At 37.2% G+C, this 15,239-nt stretch overlaps 1 protein-coding gene across 1 annotated transcript; it reads left to right on the plus strand.

Moving 5' to 3' along the window:
• Window positions 1-1,752: 1,752 nt before the first annotated feature.
• On the plus strand, window positions 1,753-7,078 carry ccdc13 (coiled-coil domain containing 13). Its single transcript, XM_079453676.1, has 15 exons — window positions 1,753-1,999; window positions 2,230-2,428; window positions 2,846-2,994; window positions 3,076-3,218; window positions 3,312-3,383; window positions 4,023-4,136; window positions 4,209-4,313; window positions 4,427-4,591; window positions 4,740-4,916; window positions 5,102-5,308; window positions 5,389-5,483; window positions 5,635-5,760; window positions 6,407-6,558; window positions 6,726-6,831; window positions 6,952-7,078. Exons 2-15 carry the CDS (start codon window positions 2,232-2,234, stop codon window positions 6,956-6,958), a joined length of 1,815 nt encoding a protein of 604 aa, XP_079309802.1. The 5' UTR covers window positions 1,753-1,999; window positions 2,230-2,231; the 3' UTR covers window positions 6,959-7,078.
• Window positions 7,079-15,239: the final 8,161 nt, after the last annotated feature.

Consider the following 15,239-nt stretch of genomic DNA (forward strand, 5'->3'; position numbering starts at 1 on the left):
AAAAGTCACCTAGATATTTAATACATTTACTTTTAGTCATTTAGCAAACACTTTTATCCAAAAACGACTTACAAAGAGTTCAGGGAGCTATAACCGATATGTCATACAAGAGCAACAGTACAATAGGTGCAAATACGAAGTTACTAGTTTCAACAAAAGCTAGACCACTACCTGTTGAGGGAGAGAGGGTTAGTTACATAATTTTTTTTCTCATTTGTCTGTCAAGTATTCACAGAAGAGATGGGTTTTAAGTCGTTTTTTGGAGGTTGTGAGAGATGTGGTTGACCGGACCGAGTTAGGAAGAATGTTCCACCAGTAATCCAACCAACCAACCAATTCCAACCAATAAATAAGGTTGATGGTTTGTGCAAATATCTTATGCTAATGTCAAATAAATTGGCATTAACAAATGGCACCCCTTGAGTCATTTATATTAGGGCTAATTTTGTTGTAATTATCAATATTTCATTAAACAATCATTGAACACAAAAAGTAAATAGAATACTGTGGCCTCAAGAGACCTACATAGACAGCCACTAGATGGCGCATCTACGTCATTCATACAGAATTTGTCCGGAAACCGTATGTAAGGTATTGCAAACGCTGCATGTTGCGGTTTCAGTTCATTTAAATGTAGGCCTATGCATTCAGTAGAGACTTCAACGCGTTTATATTAGACAGTGACAAGATGTATAATGTTAATATAATGTTAAGCATATCATATGTTTTTATGAACACATTTCTAAACTTCTAGAATCTGGATTTTCTGTATAAATTACAAAACGCTGTTAAATTCCCTGCTTAATTTAAAACGAATCTATTAAAAATGCTTGAGTACCAAAACAGCTTTGTTTGGCTTCTATTTTTCACGGACTCTCTGGATACACAAAGATAACTCGCAAATTTGTGCTCTGAATGAAGCGGCCGCTCTGCATTTAGAAGCATGATGTAGAGAGCGTAGAAAGGATCATGTTGGCCGGCTGTATTTTATGCCGAATTTATGCAATTTACGCGGGTGATCCCAGCGAAAAAATACGGAAATACATACTTATACGGAACAATCACATCCCTGGATTTGAACTTTGAAATATAGCTGCATTAGACAGAACACACGTGAAACAATGTAATAACGTTAACTGCGCTAGTATTCAACGTTGACATAACAACATTTATTAGAAAAGGTGGTGATGTGTGCGTTGGACTGGCGTAATTTAGTTGTGTAACGTTTATTTAAACAGCGCTCGAATCCTTAACTAGTCCATGGTTTTGACATATCAGTGTAAGGAGAAAATATGTGAGTTTTGAAAGACGTTCACCAGTTGTTCTCATTATCGCCACCTTCTGGCCTGAGTGTGTAGCGCAAAAAACATTACGGGTTAAAACTTCCCAACAGTCGTTCAAGTGGAGTTTTTGGAACAACAGCGATAATCACACTTTGTACATAAAACATTTACGTGGAAACCGAAGAGACTCATTTTTAATAGTTTAGGCTCAACTGAAACAATCTATTCTGTTTACTTTTGCTCTAACTCCTTCGCGTCTATGAAAAACATAAGTTTATCCGACATTTAACTGACTGCACACCCCCATTTGTTTTTTGCTAATGTTTTGACGATCATTTTATTCCTTATATCATTAAACACTTGGTTACAAAGTAAATCCCAGGCTGCCATTTAAGGCACTTAGCATGGATGGTACAGCTATTCTCGGGAGGTTTTCGAGCTTATCTTTGCATTTACTTCCTGGAAGCACGTAACCATGGAGACGGCGCCATGTACAAATGGACGGGAAACGCTTGTCTAAGTTAAGCAACCAAAAGCCTTTAAATTACTGAGTACACTTCTAAATATTTGCTATTGTTTATTTGTTTATCATCCGGGTTACGCAAATATTTTAAAAATCTGGCTAGTTTGTTCAGTACTAAACTAGTCTTAGCCTACTAGTTGTTGTCAACAATCTCAAACAGAAGATAGTGAGTCTGTGTACTGAGGGATAATAGGTAAACGTTTTTTATTTATAATAAAATGCATTAACGACGATTGTTATTATTTGTTTCGAGCCCCTATTTGATGTAGTCTATTTCATATTGTTTTTTTACATACATAAAAAGATCTGAGAACCACTGTTTTAAAGCATCAGGCATGCCTGCTGTATCCCATTAACAACTACATTAGTATGACTAAACATGATTTTAGACTGTGATGTGTTATATTGTCTTTGATTTCTCAGTGATGGATGGTGACAGTGATCAAATAAAGGAGCACCTGAGGCTTCAATTTCAGGCTCTTCAAGAGCAACAAGTTCAACGCATCCAGAAAAGATTGGAGATGAGAAAGGAGTCGGAGAGAGAAAATACAGGCTCAAACGATCTGGACAATCTGAATTTCACAGAAGACGATGATGACATGATGGATCTGGTCAATGCAAGGTGTGACAACTACATAAGATAAAAGCACTGTGCAGCATGTCATAAATATGATGAACTTGGCTGTGAGTAAGCCAAGACCTGCTAACATAGCCAAAATGTAATGGAAGACACCTCACCTATTTCAGTTACCGATTAACTTCTTGATTAAAGTCACAGTGGTGATAAATCAGCATTTTAATCTGTGCAGCTGACTAACAAGTGCTTTTACTGCCCTTTGTCCGTGTACATACAATTATCTATTCAATTTGTGTTTTAAAATTCAAATTGTCCATGCTTTTTAATGCAACACCGAGATTTATGCACATTTATGTATATTTGTATATCGTATATATTTAATGTCATTAAATCAGTACCTTTATTTATCATATGGCTATTTATACTGTATATTATTGGAATAGTCATTGTGGTTTCGTTCAGACTGATCCAGAATGAAAATGAGGAGTTGCACGAGCAGCTGAGGGAGCTGAGAGATGAGAATGGCAGACTCCATAAACTGCTTGGTGAAAAAGACTTTGAGATAAAACACCTGAAGAAGAAGAGAGAAGAAGAAAGACTGGCTTTAGCAGGTAAGTGCTACAGAGGTCGATCTACATGAACGTGTTTGATAAACTGTGATGACCATGTGAGTTTGAATCCTTCAACCCAAGGTACTGCTGGTCTGGCCGGAGAAGCTGCAGCGACCAAAATTGTGGAACTGTCCAAAAAGAATCGTGAAATTGCTGCCGAAATGGAACGAGAGAAGACCAGAAATAAACTAGCAAACAACAGAGTCAAACAATTGGAGAAAGAGGTAAAGATAAAAAATAATAATAAATGAGAATGCAACATTTTCTTAGTTTGGATGCAATACATTTATTCATTTATATTTGTGTCATTTTATAAGCTTCAGGCCACACTGTTAAATCATCCTGGACAGAAGTCCAACCAGAAGAAAGCTTCACGGACTGTGAATGAAGTAATATTGTTTTATTTTATGCTTATTATTAAAGGGATATTTCACCCAAAAATTCTGTCATGAATTACTCAGTATACATTTCTTCTTCTATTTGAACACAAAGAAAGATATTTCGGAAAATGTTATTGCAGTTGAGGTTTCTGGGGCACCATTGACTATCACGGTAGAATAAAAATGTCAGTCAAAGGTGCCCCAGTACTGTTATTTTTCCCAAATTCTTCAAAATATCTGTTTTTGTTGTTCAACAGAACAAAAAAGAAATACAATAAATGTTTCCAATAATCTAGTCAATGGCGTCCCAGAAATGTCAGTTGCTAACATTCTTCCGAAGATCGTTCTTTGTGTTCAACCAAACAAAGAAATGTATAAAGGTTTGAAATAACTTGAGGGTGAGTAGTTTCAGTGGCTTCGTACACTGAATGTAAACAGTATGAAACAGTATGTGAATACCTAAGATACTTAAAATACAGAATGCCAAACCAAGTAGAATTTTATTTATTTATTTGCAGACACCACTTGGTTAGTTATTTTATTATGTAATATGTACATTGAACGTCATTCATTTTAGTTTGACGTAAGTGTCCATATTATTTTTGAGTCAACTGCCCAAAACCCGTTTCTCAATGTATCTTTATTCAGAACAGTCCAGTGGACAAATCTCTTCTGGAGAAACTATCAGCAGCCCAACTCAAAGTGTCTGAGTACCGTAACCAAATCCAGGCCCTTAAGCAAGAGTTAAAAATGGCTCACAAGGTTTGTGCACAAGAATTTTTGTGAATTGGTTACTATTTCCCCATGATCTCATTTAGACTTCTGTTGTTCTAGGTGTTGAGCTGCGAGGTGGGTGAGGATGTCAATATTCCCCAGATACTTTATAATCCAGGAGGTTGGAGAGGTCGTTCTCAACAGATCCTAGCACTTCAGAACAGAGTGAGTCAGCCTGTTTAAAATGCATTTACATTTCATTTACCCTTTATATACATTGGTTTCTGTGTCAATCAGGCTTTTGTCTAATGTTACTATTAACAATTTATACATTCAAGGTGCGAGATCTGGAACAACAACTGAGCCAGACATCTCAGAGGAAGCAGCTGGGTGACTTCAGCCTGGAGGAGGAGATCATGACACTGGGAGGTCTGCAGAAGACACAAGACAGAAACATCAGCCACATTCGTACTATAGAGAAAGACCGGAAGGAGACATTGGAGGTTGTAAAAATCTATTGAACATCTTTATGGATAGGAGTAGGCCTATTGTGTAACTTGGTGATGTCTCTTAAAATGTGCAATATATAAGATGGATTCATATAGGAAACATTTAACGATTATAGGCGAAAATAACAATGTAAATTTGTAGAAGCTCACCATGGACTATGGAATGCTTCTTGAAGAAAATTCAGATGTAAAGAAGAAACTAGAAGGCTCCAAAGCCAGGAACAAAGTGTTGAGCACAGAGGTCAAAGCCTTGAAATCCCAGATCTCTACCCTGCTGGAAAAAGGCAGGCATGACAATGAACTGGTTGATGCTTTACTGGTAAGCTAACAGATTCCTTGGGAACACACATACTGATAAAAAAGTATATAGCTGTGGATAAAGCATCTGCCAAATGAATAAATGTTAAAATGTAATATTATATATCAACCAGCCTGAGCCATGAGCCTGCAGATGTATTTTATGCTGTTTGGCAGAGCTGACCTGTGACCTTCCACCTGTAACAGAAGCAGCAGACACAGTGGCAGGCCATGCTCGGTCATATGAGTCAGAAAGGGTCGCAGCGTGATGAGGTTCACCAGGGCCTGGAGAGACAGCTGCACAGTGAATACCAGCAGCACAGTTCCCTCATCCTGCAGCTCAAACATATGGTGTCGGAAAAAGAGAAGAAGGTCAAAGAACTTGAGCGGGAGATCCAACAACTGGCCATCAAGGTACGACACATCTGACCACAGATGATAAGCTGTGTTCTTTTCCACACGCCTAATATGTATGTGTTGTGTACCTAGTGCAGAAGCACAAAGAAGGTGAATCAGAAAATAAGATGTGTCCTAATGGCAGACCTTTAACATCACAACAGGAGAACATCAGGGAGTCAAACTATAACAGGTATTTATATCCATCTCAGGTCTACCACCAATTGTGTTAAAGGTCCAGGTTTGGTGGATCTATTGACAGAAATGCAATATAATATACATAAGTATGTCTTCAGATTTTGCTAAATGTCAACACTAGTGCACTCATTTTTGTCATTTATCAGCTGCTCAGACTGTGCTGTTAAAGTCCCAACACTGCAGGCTCAGTGTTCAGAGTACAAAGCTCTCTATCAAGCTGCTAGTGTGGAGAGAGACAGGCTGCTGGAGCTGACCAAGTTACAGCAAAACAGGTAAAGCAAGACTAGAAAGTGATTAATATCCATCACAGAGGAATTATTTTCACTATTTTCTGTTTCAAAATTGTTCATTTGCAGTTGAAATGTTATATTATTTTGTACATTAGTGTTATTTGTGATATTACTTAAAAGATATTCAGTACTGAGGGTGTTTTTCCGGAGGGCATTATATTCCTTGCCTGGTTGTGTTTGTTCTGATTAGGGTATGAAAATAGTTATGCAGCCGTGCCCCTAGTGGTAAACAATCAGTAATGTTTGTTCCACTTTTAGAACACCTTATGTAGGAAAATTTTAAAATATTATATTATGACACTATTGTAGACAATGCAGAGAGTTATCCTGAACTATTTTACATTATTAAACAGCATAAATAGCCTTTTTACCTCCATGTCCAACCCGACCAACTGCCTTTCATCTGTATTCTTAATGCATACAACATTTAATACTTTAATTAAAATAATACAATTTAAATAATGACAAAAACAAGGTCTATAAATACTTAAGCCTTTGGAAAAACCACAGTGTTTTACAAGCAATAACCTTATAAATATCTTACACACCAATCACATAATCAACATCCTAACAAACACAAACTATTGCCAGTTATTGTTGTAACTAAGTCTCTGATTCTGTACTGTAGGGAGGAAGAGATGAAGCTGCAATGTGAGGAAGCCGAGCTGAAATTCAGACAAGAACTGCAGCGTTCAGTTGTGCTGGATAAGCAGTTGGAGAAAGCCAAACTGGACTCGAGAAAAGAATTAAGTCGGCCTGCAACTAATCGCATTAGAACAGGTTCTGACTGACTGAGTGTGTGGTTGTGTTTAGTTATTTTCTGAAGTTTATTCAGATTTGTATTGTTTCTGGTTTTAAATGCTTTCATGAGAATGTCACTAAACAAAGAACAATTATTAAAGAAAGTTTGTTTTTTAATTTATCTCCATTGGCTTGTATTTTTATAGGAAGCTCTGTCAGCTCGCTGAGTCTCCCTGAGAAACACGAAGGCCTGTTTCCCAGAAGTCCCACCAATGTTTCACACGACGATGAACTTCATGAACTCAGATCTCGGTACTTTTCTTTGTTTCTTGGAAAATCATTTTCATTCAACCTTATTTCAGATCTTAAAGAAAGTTTCACAAGTAACTAAAACATATCTTTATGGCTTTTGCTATTTGTTAATCTCTGTAGACATTAGGGTAAATAAGTTGCTCATTCCAGACCAGTAACTACATGCAGGCACGTTTTCTTGCTCCTGCAGGCTGGCACTGCAACTGGAGGAGAACGAGGCCTTAAGAACCACTCTGAGAAACACCTTGAAGGAAAAGAAAGAGGTCCTACAATTCTGCAAGGACATGATGGAACCGGCCAAACAGAGCTAGCCCACAGGAGTTTGGCATAAGCCTCCTTTGTGACGATCAACCTCAGAAAAGCTCTAAAAACAGAGATCACTCAAAGATAAAACTGCCAATATTTGGACACCACCCAACCAGCATTGAGTGGTGAAAAGAGATAAAACAGATGTTTCATGTTTTAGGAAGGTGAGTTTGCAACATTTGGAAGAATTGACTATGAAAAAATTAAAGTTATTAAGTTATTGACAAGTTGTCATCAGATGTTTACTATATAAAGTAAGCACAAGAGAGTCAAACTAGAAGGACCTCACTTGTATAATGAAGGTCAACATTTTGAAAAATTATTCAGGTAAACCAAGTTCTGACGTTTTTTCTTTATCATTTTTGGCTCCCTAAACTGGAAACAAACTTGCTGCCTTCTTTTCTGACGCACGTTGCTCATTAATATTAGATTTTTGCATCCTAGTATGAAACCAGAACAAATAGCAAATCCAAAACAAGCTCCCCCGGCAATATGCAACGATTTGACCTCACGTTAGCCATCTCTCTTCTTGTTTACATTAAGCATATCAGCCTCGGCATTCATACCGGGATACATGAGTTATTCTGTTTCCTGGTTTGAGGTTTGAGGCCTCCCCACGCCGCTCCACCACGCTTAATTTGAACCTGTGGCTGAAGCAGTGTACTCCTCTTGAAATGGCGTACTATTTCATCTTCCCAGAATCCTGAGGGACGCTGGCAAGCCCGAGGCTGTAATGAGCTCAAAAGTACCGCAAGACAAAAATATCACGCTGGATTGGAAATGATGAAAATCACCTTATATACGTTTAGAAACAAACAGCAGCTTGTGTTTGAAATGAGATTTCGAGTAAGGGATGTTTGACCATTAAGTCGACACAAAATCAAGTGTTTACAGTACTTTTTGTAATGCATGTTGTGCATGATTCATCCATGCACAGGATTTTAAATGGGAATTTGACAATAGAAGCACGCTCAACCTATGGAATTACTTTTCCCTTTCAGCTGAGGTCATCTAGGCCGAAAGTTTTTATACTAGTACACCAAAAAAATATAAATTCTGTCATCGTTTACCCATCCCTCCAAACCTATAAGACTTTCTTTCCTTTTGTGGATCATGTTAACATGTTAAACAGTCCTGCGACTGACTTTGTGTGTGATCGGTACCCATATGAAATAATAATAATATATGTGTATATTAATAATAATATACAGTTAATATATAGCAAAATATATTTATTTGTGTAAGGGTATTTTTTGGCTTGTTAGATTATTCAGCAAACTCTATTGAAATTCATTGAAAAACGATGTACAATACAGTGCCTAGAGAGTTTCAAATAAGTAATTATGAGGAACTGTATATACTATATAGGGAGTGCACATCAAAGCTTCTGTGGACTCCTATAGATAAAAGGGGTGAAACTAGTGGTAAAACTATTGAAAATTGCATTCCACAAGTGTTTTAATAATGTAAGACTGGTTATTTACTGTTGCTTTAGACACACACAAAAACCGACATTATAATCTTGTTTTATGTATGTGACTGGCGGCATAGGTGATAAATCAATCATAATGAGTAGACTGAGTGATTATCACATTCCAGCATATTGACCTTGTTTTTACATAGATCAAGTCAGTCTGTAGTTTGAGAATATCAATGTATTTGTCAGATCTATTTAAACTAAGATATGTACAGAAATAAAACTACTAGTAATTTGGACATTTGAACTGCTAAAGCAATGTTTTTGCAATATCTATACGTATTTAGGCCTTAACAAAATCTTTATATATTTAAAGATGATATAACATACATATTCACAATAAATTACATATTCTAATATGATTCATATTATTTATCATATTTTTGCTTTAATAATTAAATTGAAAAACCATTTTAGCCATGTCTTTTTCTACAGCTTTTTTTTCATCTCTGTAAAACAAGATTAGTTCTGGAAATGAAGCTCTTTGAAATAGGTGGTCGTATAAACCGAACAGATTGGTATTGTTCTGCCAGACCCCAAAGCTCCCGAAAGGTGTGGATTTATTCCTGAATACCCAGCAATAACCCCCCGGGCCAAATACATACCTGTGTCAACAGCGTGTACGTAAACAGACTAACCTATTTGTCATTCCATCTTTGAATGGGCTCTTTCTCTGTGCCACTCCTCTGAGGTATTCCCTCGTTTCTGACCAGTGCTTCCTCCACACCATTGACTACATCCAGGAACTTGGGTAAATAAGTCCCCGCTGTGCAGGCAGAGGATAAAGTGTACTATGCCAGCTTTGCCAGTTGTGAAATAGTGCAAGACCAAATCTCGACCGTTTGAATACAGGTAGGCCATGATTTTAAAAAATGAAACCTGAATGTAAAAATAATAACTAATAATAAATTAATGAATAATAAATATTGGTTAGGGATTGAAACCTCAAATAGTGTGAACTGTTAATGTTACTGTTTAGTTTGAATTGTATCAAAACTGTAACAGGTAAATCATTCATCCTTTATCTTCAGTTGCCTACACCGTGTCGACACCGGACACGACAGACGTGACACGACAAAAGACATTAGAAACCCATTATGACTTAAAATTTTGTCCACACTGGATGTGGCATGCCTGTCGCGTCTGGTGTAGACATGGTGTTAGGCTTCTGTTGAGTCCTATGTTGTTGTTTTCATTTAAAATCTAACATTACTGTATATCAACATGCAGATCAGTTCAGCTGTTTTATGTTTTCTAAACGTTCAAATTGTCAGATAAAGCGTTTTTACCAGAAGAGGGCAGCATACATCAAATTAAACCAAAGCTTAAAGGGATAGTTCACCCAAAAATAACAATTCTGTCACCATTTACTCACCCTCAGGTTGTTTCAAACCTAAATAAATGTATTTGTTTTGTTAGACACAAAGAAGTATATTTGTAAGAATGTTAGCAATTAAACAGTTTTGTGACATCGTCCACTACCATAGTAGGAAAAATATATTGTATATTTTGTTGTTCTTTTGAACACAAAGTGAGATGTTTTTAAGAATTTAGGAACACAAACAGTTCTGGGGCACCTTTGACTACCGTAAAATCTTTCCTACTAAAATTGCAAAAATCCTTCCAAATATGTTTCAGTATCAGGCATGTTAATATTTCATAACGTTTTTGACTGACAGAACATGTATTCAAGTACTTATCCTAGCACCTTGGCAAAATGAAAACAAAACACTTAATTTCATAAGTAGACCTTCATCGAGGAATTTGTATCCTTTATCTAGCTTTTGATCTTGCCGTAAGCGACTTGTCATCTAGCCGTATTAGTGGCAGCTGTGCAAGGGACTCGGTAAACTCCATAATGAAGGTGCTGCCGGAAGTAACGATACGCTGCTGTGCGGCACAACGGAAGATGCCTGACGACATGCGAGTAAATGATGACCGAATTAAAATTTTTGGGTGAACTATCACTTTAACAACCAGGTTACATTTTCGCTTACAAGATCCATTAATTAAAATCAAATGAATACATCGCCTACATTACCAGATTAAATGAGTAAAGCTTGCATAATTGACTTTGGTCCATGTATACATTAGTCAGCCCCTTACTAACTGAATGCATGAGATTATAAACATGAAAGTAAAACATGACTGCCAAAGAATTTAACAGTGCACTGTAATGTCTCATAATGGCAGATATTTTATTTTCCTGACCCAAAATCAGGCGAAAATAGCACAGTAAACTGTAGCCATGGCCTAGCGTTTAGACTGGCACCCCGGGCTGTGATTGGTGCTCTTAGCGGCACCACATCACGTCTCTCTGTATTACGGTTTGGCAGTGTGGTTTATGAGAGGCCTTCTGGGTGGCGGCCCCTGCGCACCACTCCAACACAGATATGCTGTTTTTCCAGAATCCCACGGGTGTATCTCTCTTTATAAGCTTAATTACTTGAAATGAAACCGTTGAAAGGAAAGGGTCAGTCCCTATTATTAAGTCATTTAAAAAACTGTGGGGTGTTTCTATTTTGGGACGAGCGATACAGTCTCGATTCACGTTACAGTTTTTTGTTTCCTTTAAAGCTTGTTTCCCATCAATCTCACAGAATTTTTCCAGGACTGAATTATTGTAGTAATCGGCTGTGACACTGAATCTAGCCGTGAAACAATGACTGGAAAATAAAAGCTACACATGAACTTCAATTTTCAAAATCACTGGCTGTTGTGTCTGCTATTCAAAATCATTCTAGTTCATTTTACAAATAAGATGTCGATGTCTATGATATCATATGTGCAAAACTACTAACTGCCCATCTAGTAAACCAAACCTAAACATTCAATATCCGTTGAACTAATGATGAAGAAATGAAGAAATGAATCAGGATGATAATATATATGCATTTGTCAGATGCTCTTATCCAATATTTTACCGTTGAGCTACAGGAACAAAGAAGATGTTTGTCAAAGCTTAGCTAGAAGGGCTTTGTATGGAATGTTTCTGGCCTAAAAAAACACATTTGAGCATGACCTTGAACTAGCATAATATACAAGGCCTCCTTAACCAGTAGTTCACCCAAAAATGAAATTTCTGTCATCGTATACTCAACGGCAGTACCCATTCGCTTGCATTGGTTTTGCATACAATAGAAGTGAATGGGTGCATTGTTGGGTTATCAACATCTTTTAGAATATCTTCTTTTGTGTTTGCCAGAAGATAGAAGGTCGTTCATTATTGAGTAAATTACTACTCTGCGATGAATGAGCTATTCCATTTTGAAAGTTTGTGCACGTGCTTAGAATATATGTAGCATTATAATTGTTCTATCAGGAAAAAAACAACTTTGATATAAAATTGGATTAAGATAGAATCAGTCATATAGAAGAGGCATGACATTTATATCAACAATGCATGCTGAACCGTATTAGTATGGTCTGCGTAGTAATTCCTTGATCTTAACATTATCATGACATTTGCTCTGATTTTGTTCATTATCTTCTCTTCTGGCTCTCAAAGAAAGTGAAGAAAACCTTGTCAGTCAGGCTTTGGAGACTGCTGATGTATTCTCACAGCAGTCATGAACATTAAAGCAAAGAGAATCACAGCTCACAAATGTCATATCCCTTGTAAAAAAGGATGGAAAATCCCAAAGTAAAGAACGGATTATATCAGCAGATCCAAAGAGTTGATAATAACCCGTTTGACCAAACGGTTTAGCATTTGTTGCTCATGTTATTCGCAGTACATGATGTATATTCATATACAGAATTGGTCGTTTTAGTGTGAACAGCAATCCCTAATGGTTGATGATCTTACTAACACAAACACTGCAGCATGCATTTCATGAATTGCATAATCTTTGCATTATTTCGTTTATTTATGACACTGAGTACTGCAGGCTGCAACCGTATTCTACCTTTTCTGGCTCCTTTCTTCATATTTTACATTGTGCCACTGACGTGACCAATATGACGCACTCCCTGAGCTAAATTTGTTCATTCAGTTCCTCCCTATTACATCTGACCTGGAAAACAAGCAGGGGGTGTGGCTCACGGTTCACTTTAATCTAACGGCACTAACGTAGCTTATGCTGCGGCCACACCAAAACATAATCGGGCTGATTTCTCCCCTTCCGACAGTCCTAGGTAAAGTCCCTATGATCTTGAATGGCTCTATGGATAATCTTGTCAGATTTCACTGTGGTGTGATGTCTGCTAAGAGTGATTGAACCTGAACGGAAGAACATGGGAGCCGCCTCGATCGTGAATCTTAAATATTCAACATGTTGAATATTTACGTTAAGAAATCCTGACACGTGGGGGAAACCCAGACGCACAAGAACTCTGTTGATTGACATGTGGAACAAAACAATTCCCAATCAGAAAGCCAGCTGCCAGAAGTATAACAAACGTAGTCATCATCACTTCAACAAAGCCTTTTCTTAATTCTGTCAATTTTCTGTCAAAAGCATTACAAACACTATCATCGCAATTAAGAATAATTTCAATAAAAACCAGGCTATGTGTAAGTGACGGTAGTGGTTGGAGTCCGAGTGTGGGGATGCTTTAAGGTGGAACAGAAAAAATAGGTCCAGTGAAGCTGTAGTGGAGCCAGTAGACTCTTTCGTGTGATAAAGGCAGCAGCTATTTTTTTACAAAACTGTATGAATATATTTTTTTAAGTATTGTGAAGACATAAATACCACAATATTTGAGTTGCAATAAAATTATATCTAATGCTGTGCCACCTTAAATTCTTTAGATGACGTTGCTTGAGCAATTTCTCACCAATGAGTAATATTTTTTAAATTACATAAAAGGTTATATGTACACATTTGTTTATATTGAACACATATATAATAAACAAAGCTAACAATGCAATAATAAATAAGTCTGGAGAGAATTTCCTGGGATTACAGTTAGGACTCTGTTTGTGTGTGGTGTACTGTCTTCGTCACATCATGGTGCACCACACATTAAAGATGCAAAATATATAAATCTAGGACTTTTTTCTCCTCATGTTTGTGGTCTCTCACCATTTCAAAATCTTACAAGATTTAAAAAAATCTTTTGGTCCGGCCCCAGCATTAGATGGCAGAAGAGATTATCAACCACTCTCAAGGATACCCTTTAAAAAAAGATAAAACGTCAAGGCTAGCGTTTTCTCTGAGATGTGAGTTTGTGTGAATCCATAGAACCACACAATAGATTTGTTAACAGATTAGTGTGCGACATTGAAGCAATGGCATTCTATTGGATCTGTGATCCAGAATGTTCAATAGAGAATTGGACAGAATATAAGCCTCTTACTTATTGATATTTTCCTCATGAAAGGGTTGGCAGTAATGTCACAGTCTGTCTTTTGAATGGTGGTTGTCATGGTGTGAAGAATCGTGGATGAGCAAATCAATCACATTTGCTTTTTTCCAGGAAACAAGTTTCACAGAAACACTATCTCACGCTATAGCATCAGGTGTCAAACTGACCGATGCAGGATATATCTCAAAGGGATTGTTTACCTAAAAATAAACATTCTGTCATCATGTGCTCACCCTTGTGTTCTAAATCTTTATATTAATCTTTGGCTTCTGTTGACTCCCATAGTAGGAAAAATTACAATTCTAGGTAAAAATCATGCTGTAAAAATTTGATGTTTTGACAGCCCAAGCAACCAACTAGAGCAACCAATATCCTATAGATTTAAATCGAAAGCCTATTGCACAAATTTTTCTACTTTAGAGATGAAACTGTAACTTCAAACTTTGTGTCACCCTTAGTTTTTTCCTGGAAGGCTTTGTACAACACTCATGCCCGTTATCGGGTTTCATGAGGAGCTTTCCTTCTGTTACACACAGTAAACCAGTTTATGCGTGATGCTGCACATTTGATGTGTTCTTAGCACATGTATGTAGAGTCGACCTTCACACAGGCTTTTGATAAAGAATTGCATTAAATTAATTAAAATGGTATTGTGCTTTGTGTAATTTCAACTAATGTCCTAAAGGTATAATAAATATTCAGTCAAGTTATGCACCCTCATGTCTTTCGAAACTGTGTATGACACAAATGAAGATATTTTGAGAAATGTCTCTGTGGTTTTGTGTCCATACAATGAAAGTCTATAGGGGTCAGTGTTGTGGTTACCAACGTTCATCTTCTTTTTTGTTCTGCAGAAGAAGGAAAGTCATACAGGTTTGAAATGACACGTGGGTGAGTTAATAATAAAGATTTATTTATTTTGGGTGAACTATCATGATGTGTTTGGGAAACTGCAGTCCCTTAGAGGAATTATAAGTGGTACGCTTAGCAAGAGCGTAAAACAGTTAAACATCAAAATACACCATCTCTAGAGTTTTACACAATTCCTCTGTTCAATAGTGTCCCTTCCCCCACAAATATTCTCGTAACATCTTCAAGCTCCGAGCGGGCCAGGCTGTAAACGACACCATGGCTATTAATTAATTAATGGCCTTTTTCTGAGAGGCTGGGGCTCTGAAGCGGAGAGTGCACTGTGTCCGTAAAGGGGTAAAAGCCTGGTAGCATTCGCAAGAGAAGAAAACAGAAGGGGTTTGATGTAGGGGAGGCGGTGGCCGTTTCGCCCCGAGCGACTATCAATCACCTGGACTATTGTGGT

This window comes from Barbatula barbatula (assembly GCF_947034865.1).
Source record: "Barbatula barbatula genome assembly, chromosome: 3".
NCBI classification, from domain to species: Eukaryota; Metazoa; Chordata; class Actinopteri; order Cypriniformes; family Nemacheilidae; genus Barbatula; species Barbatula barbatula.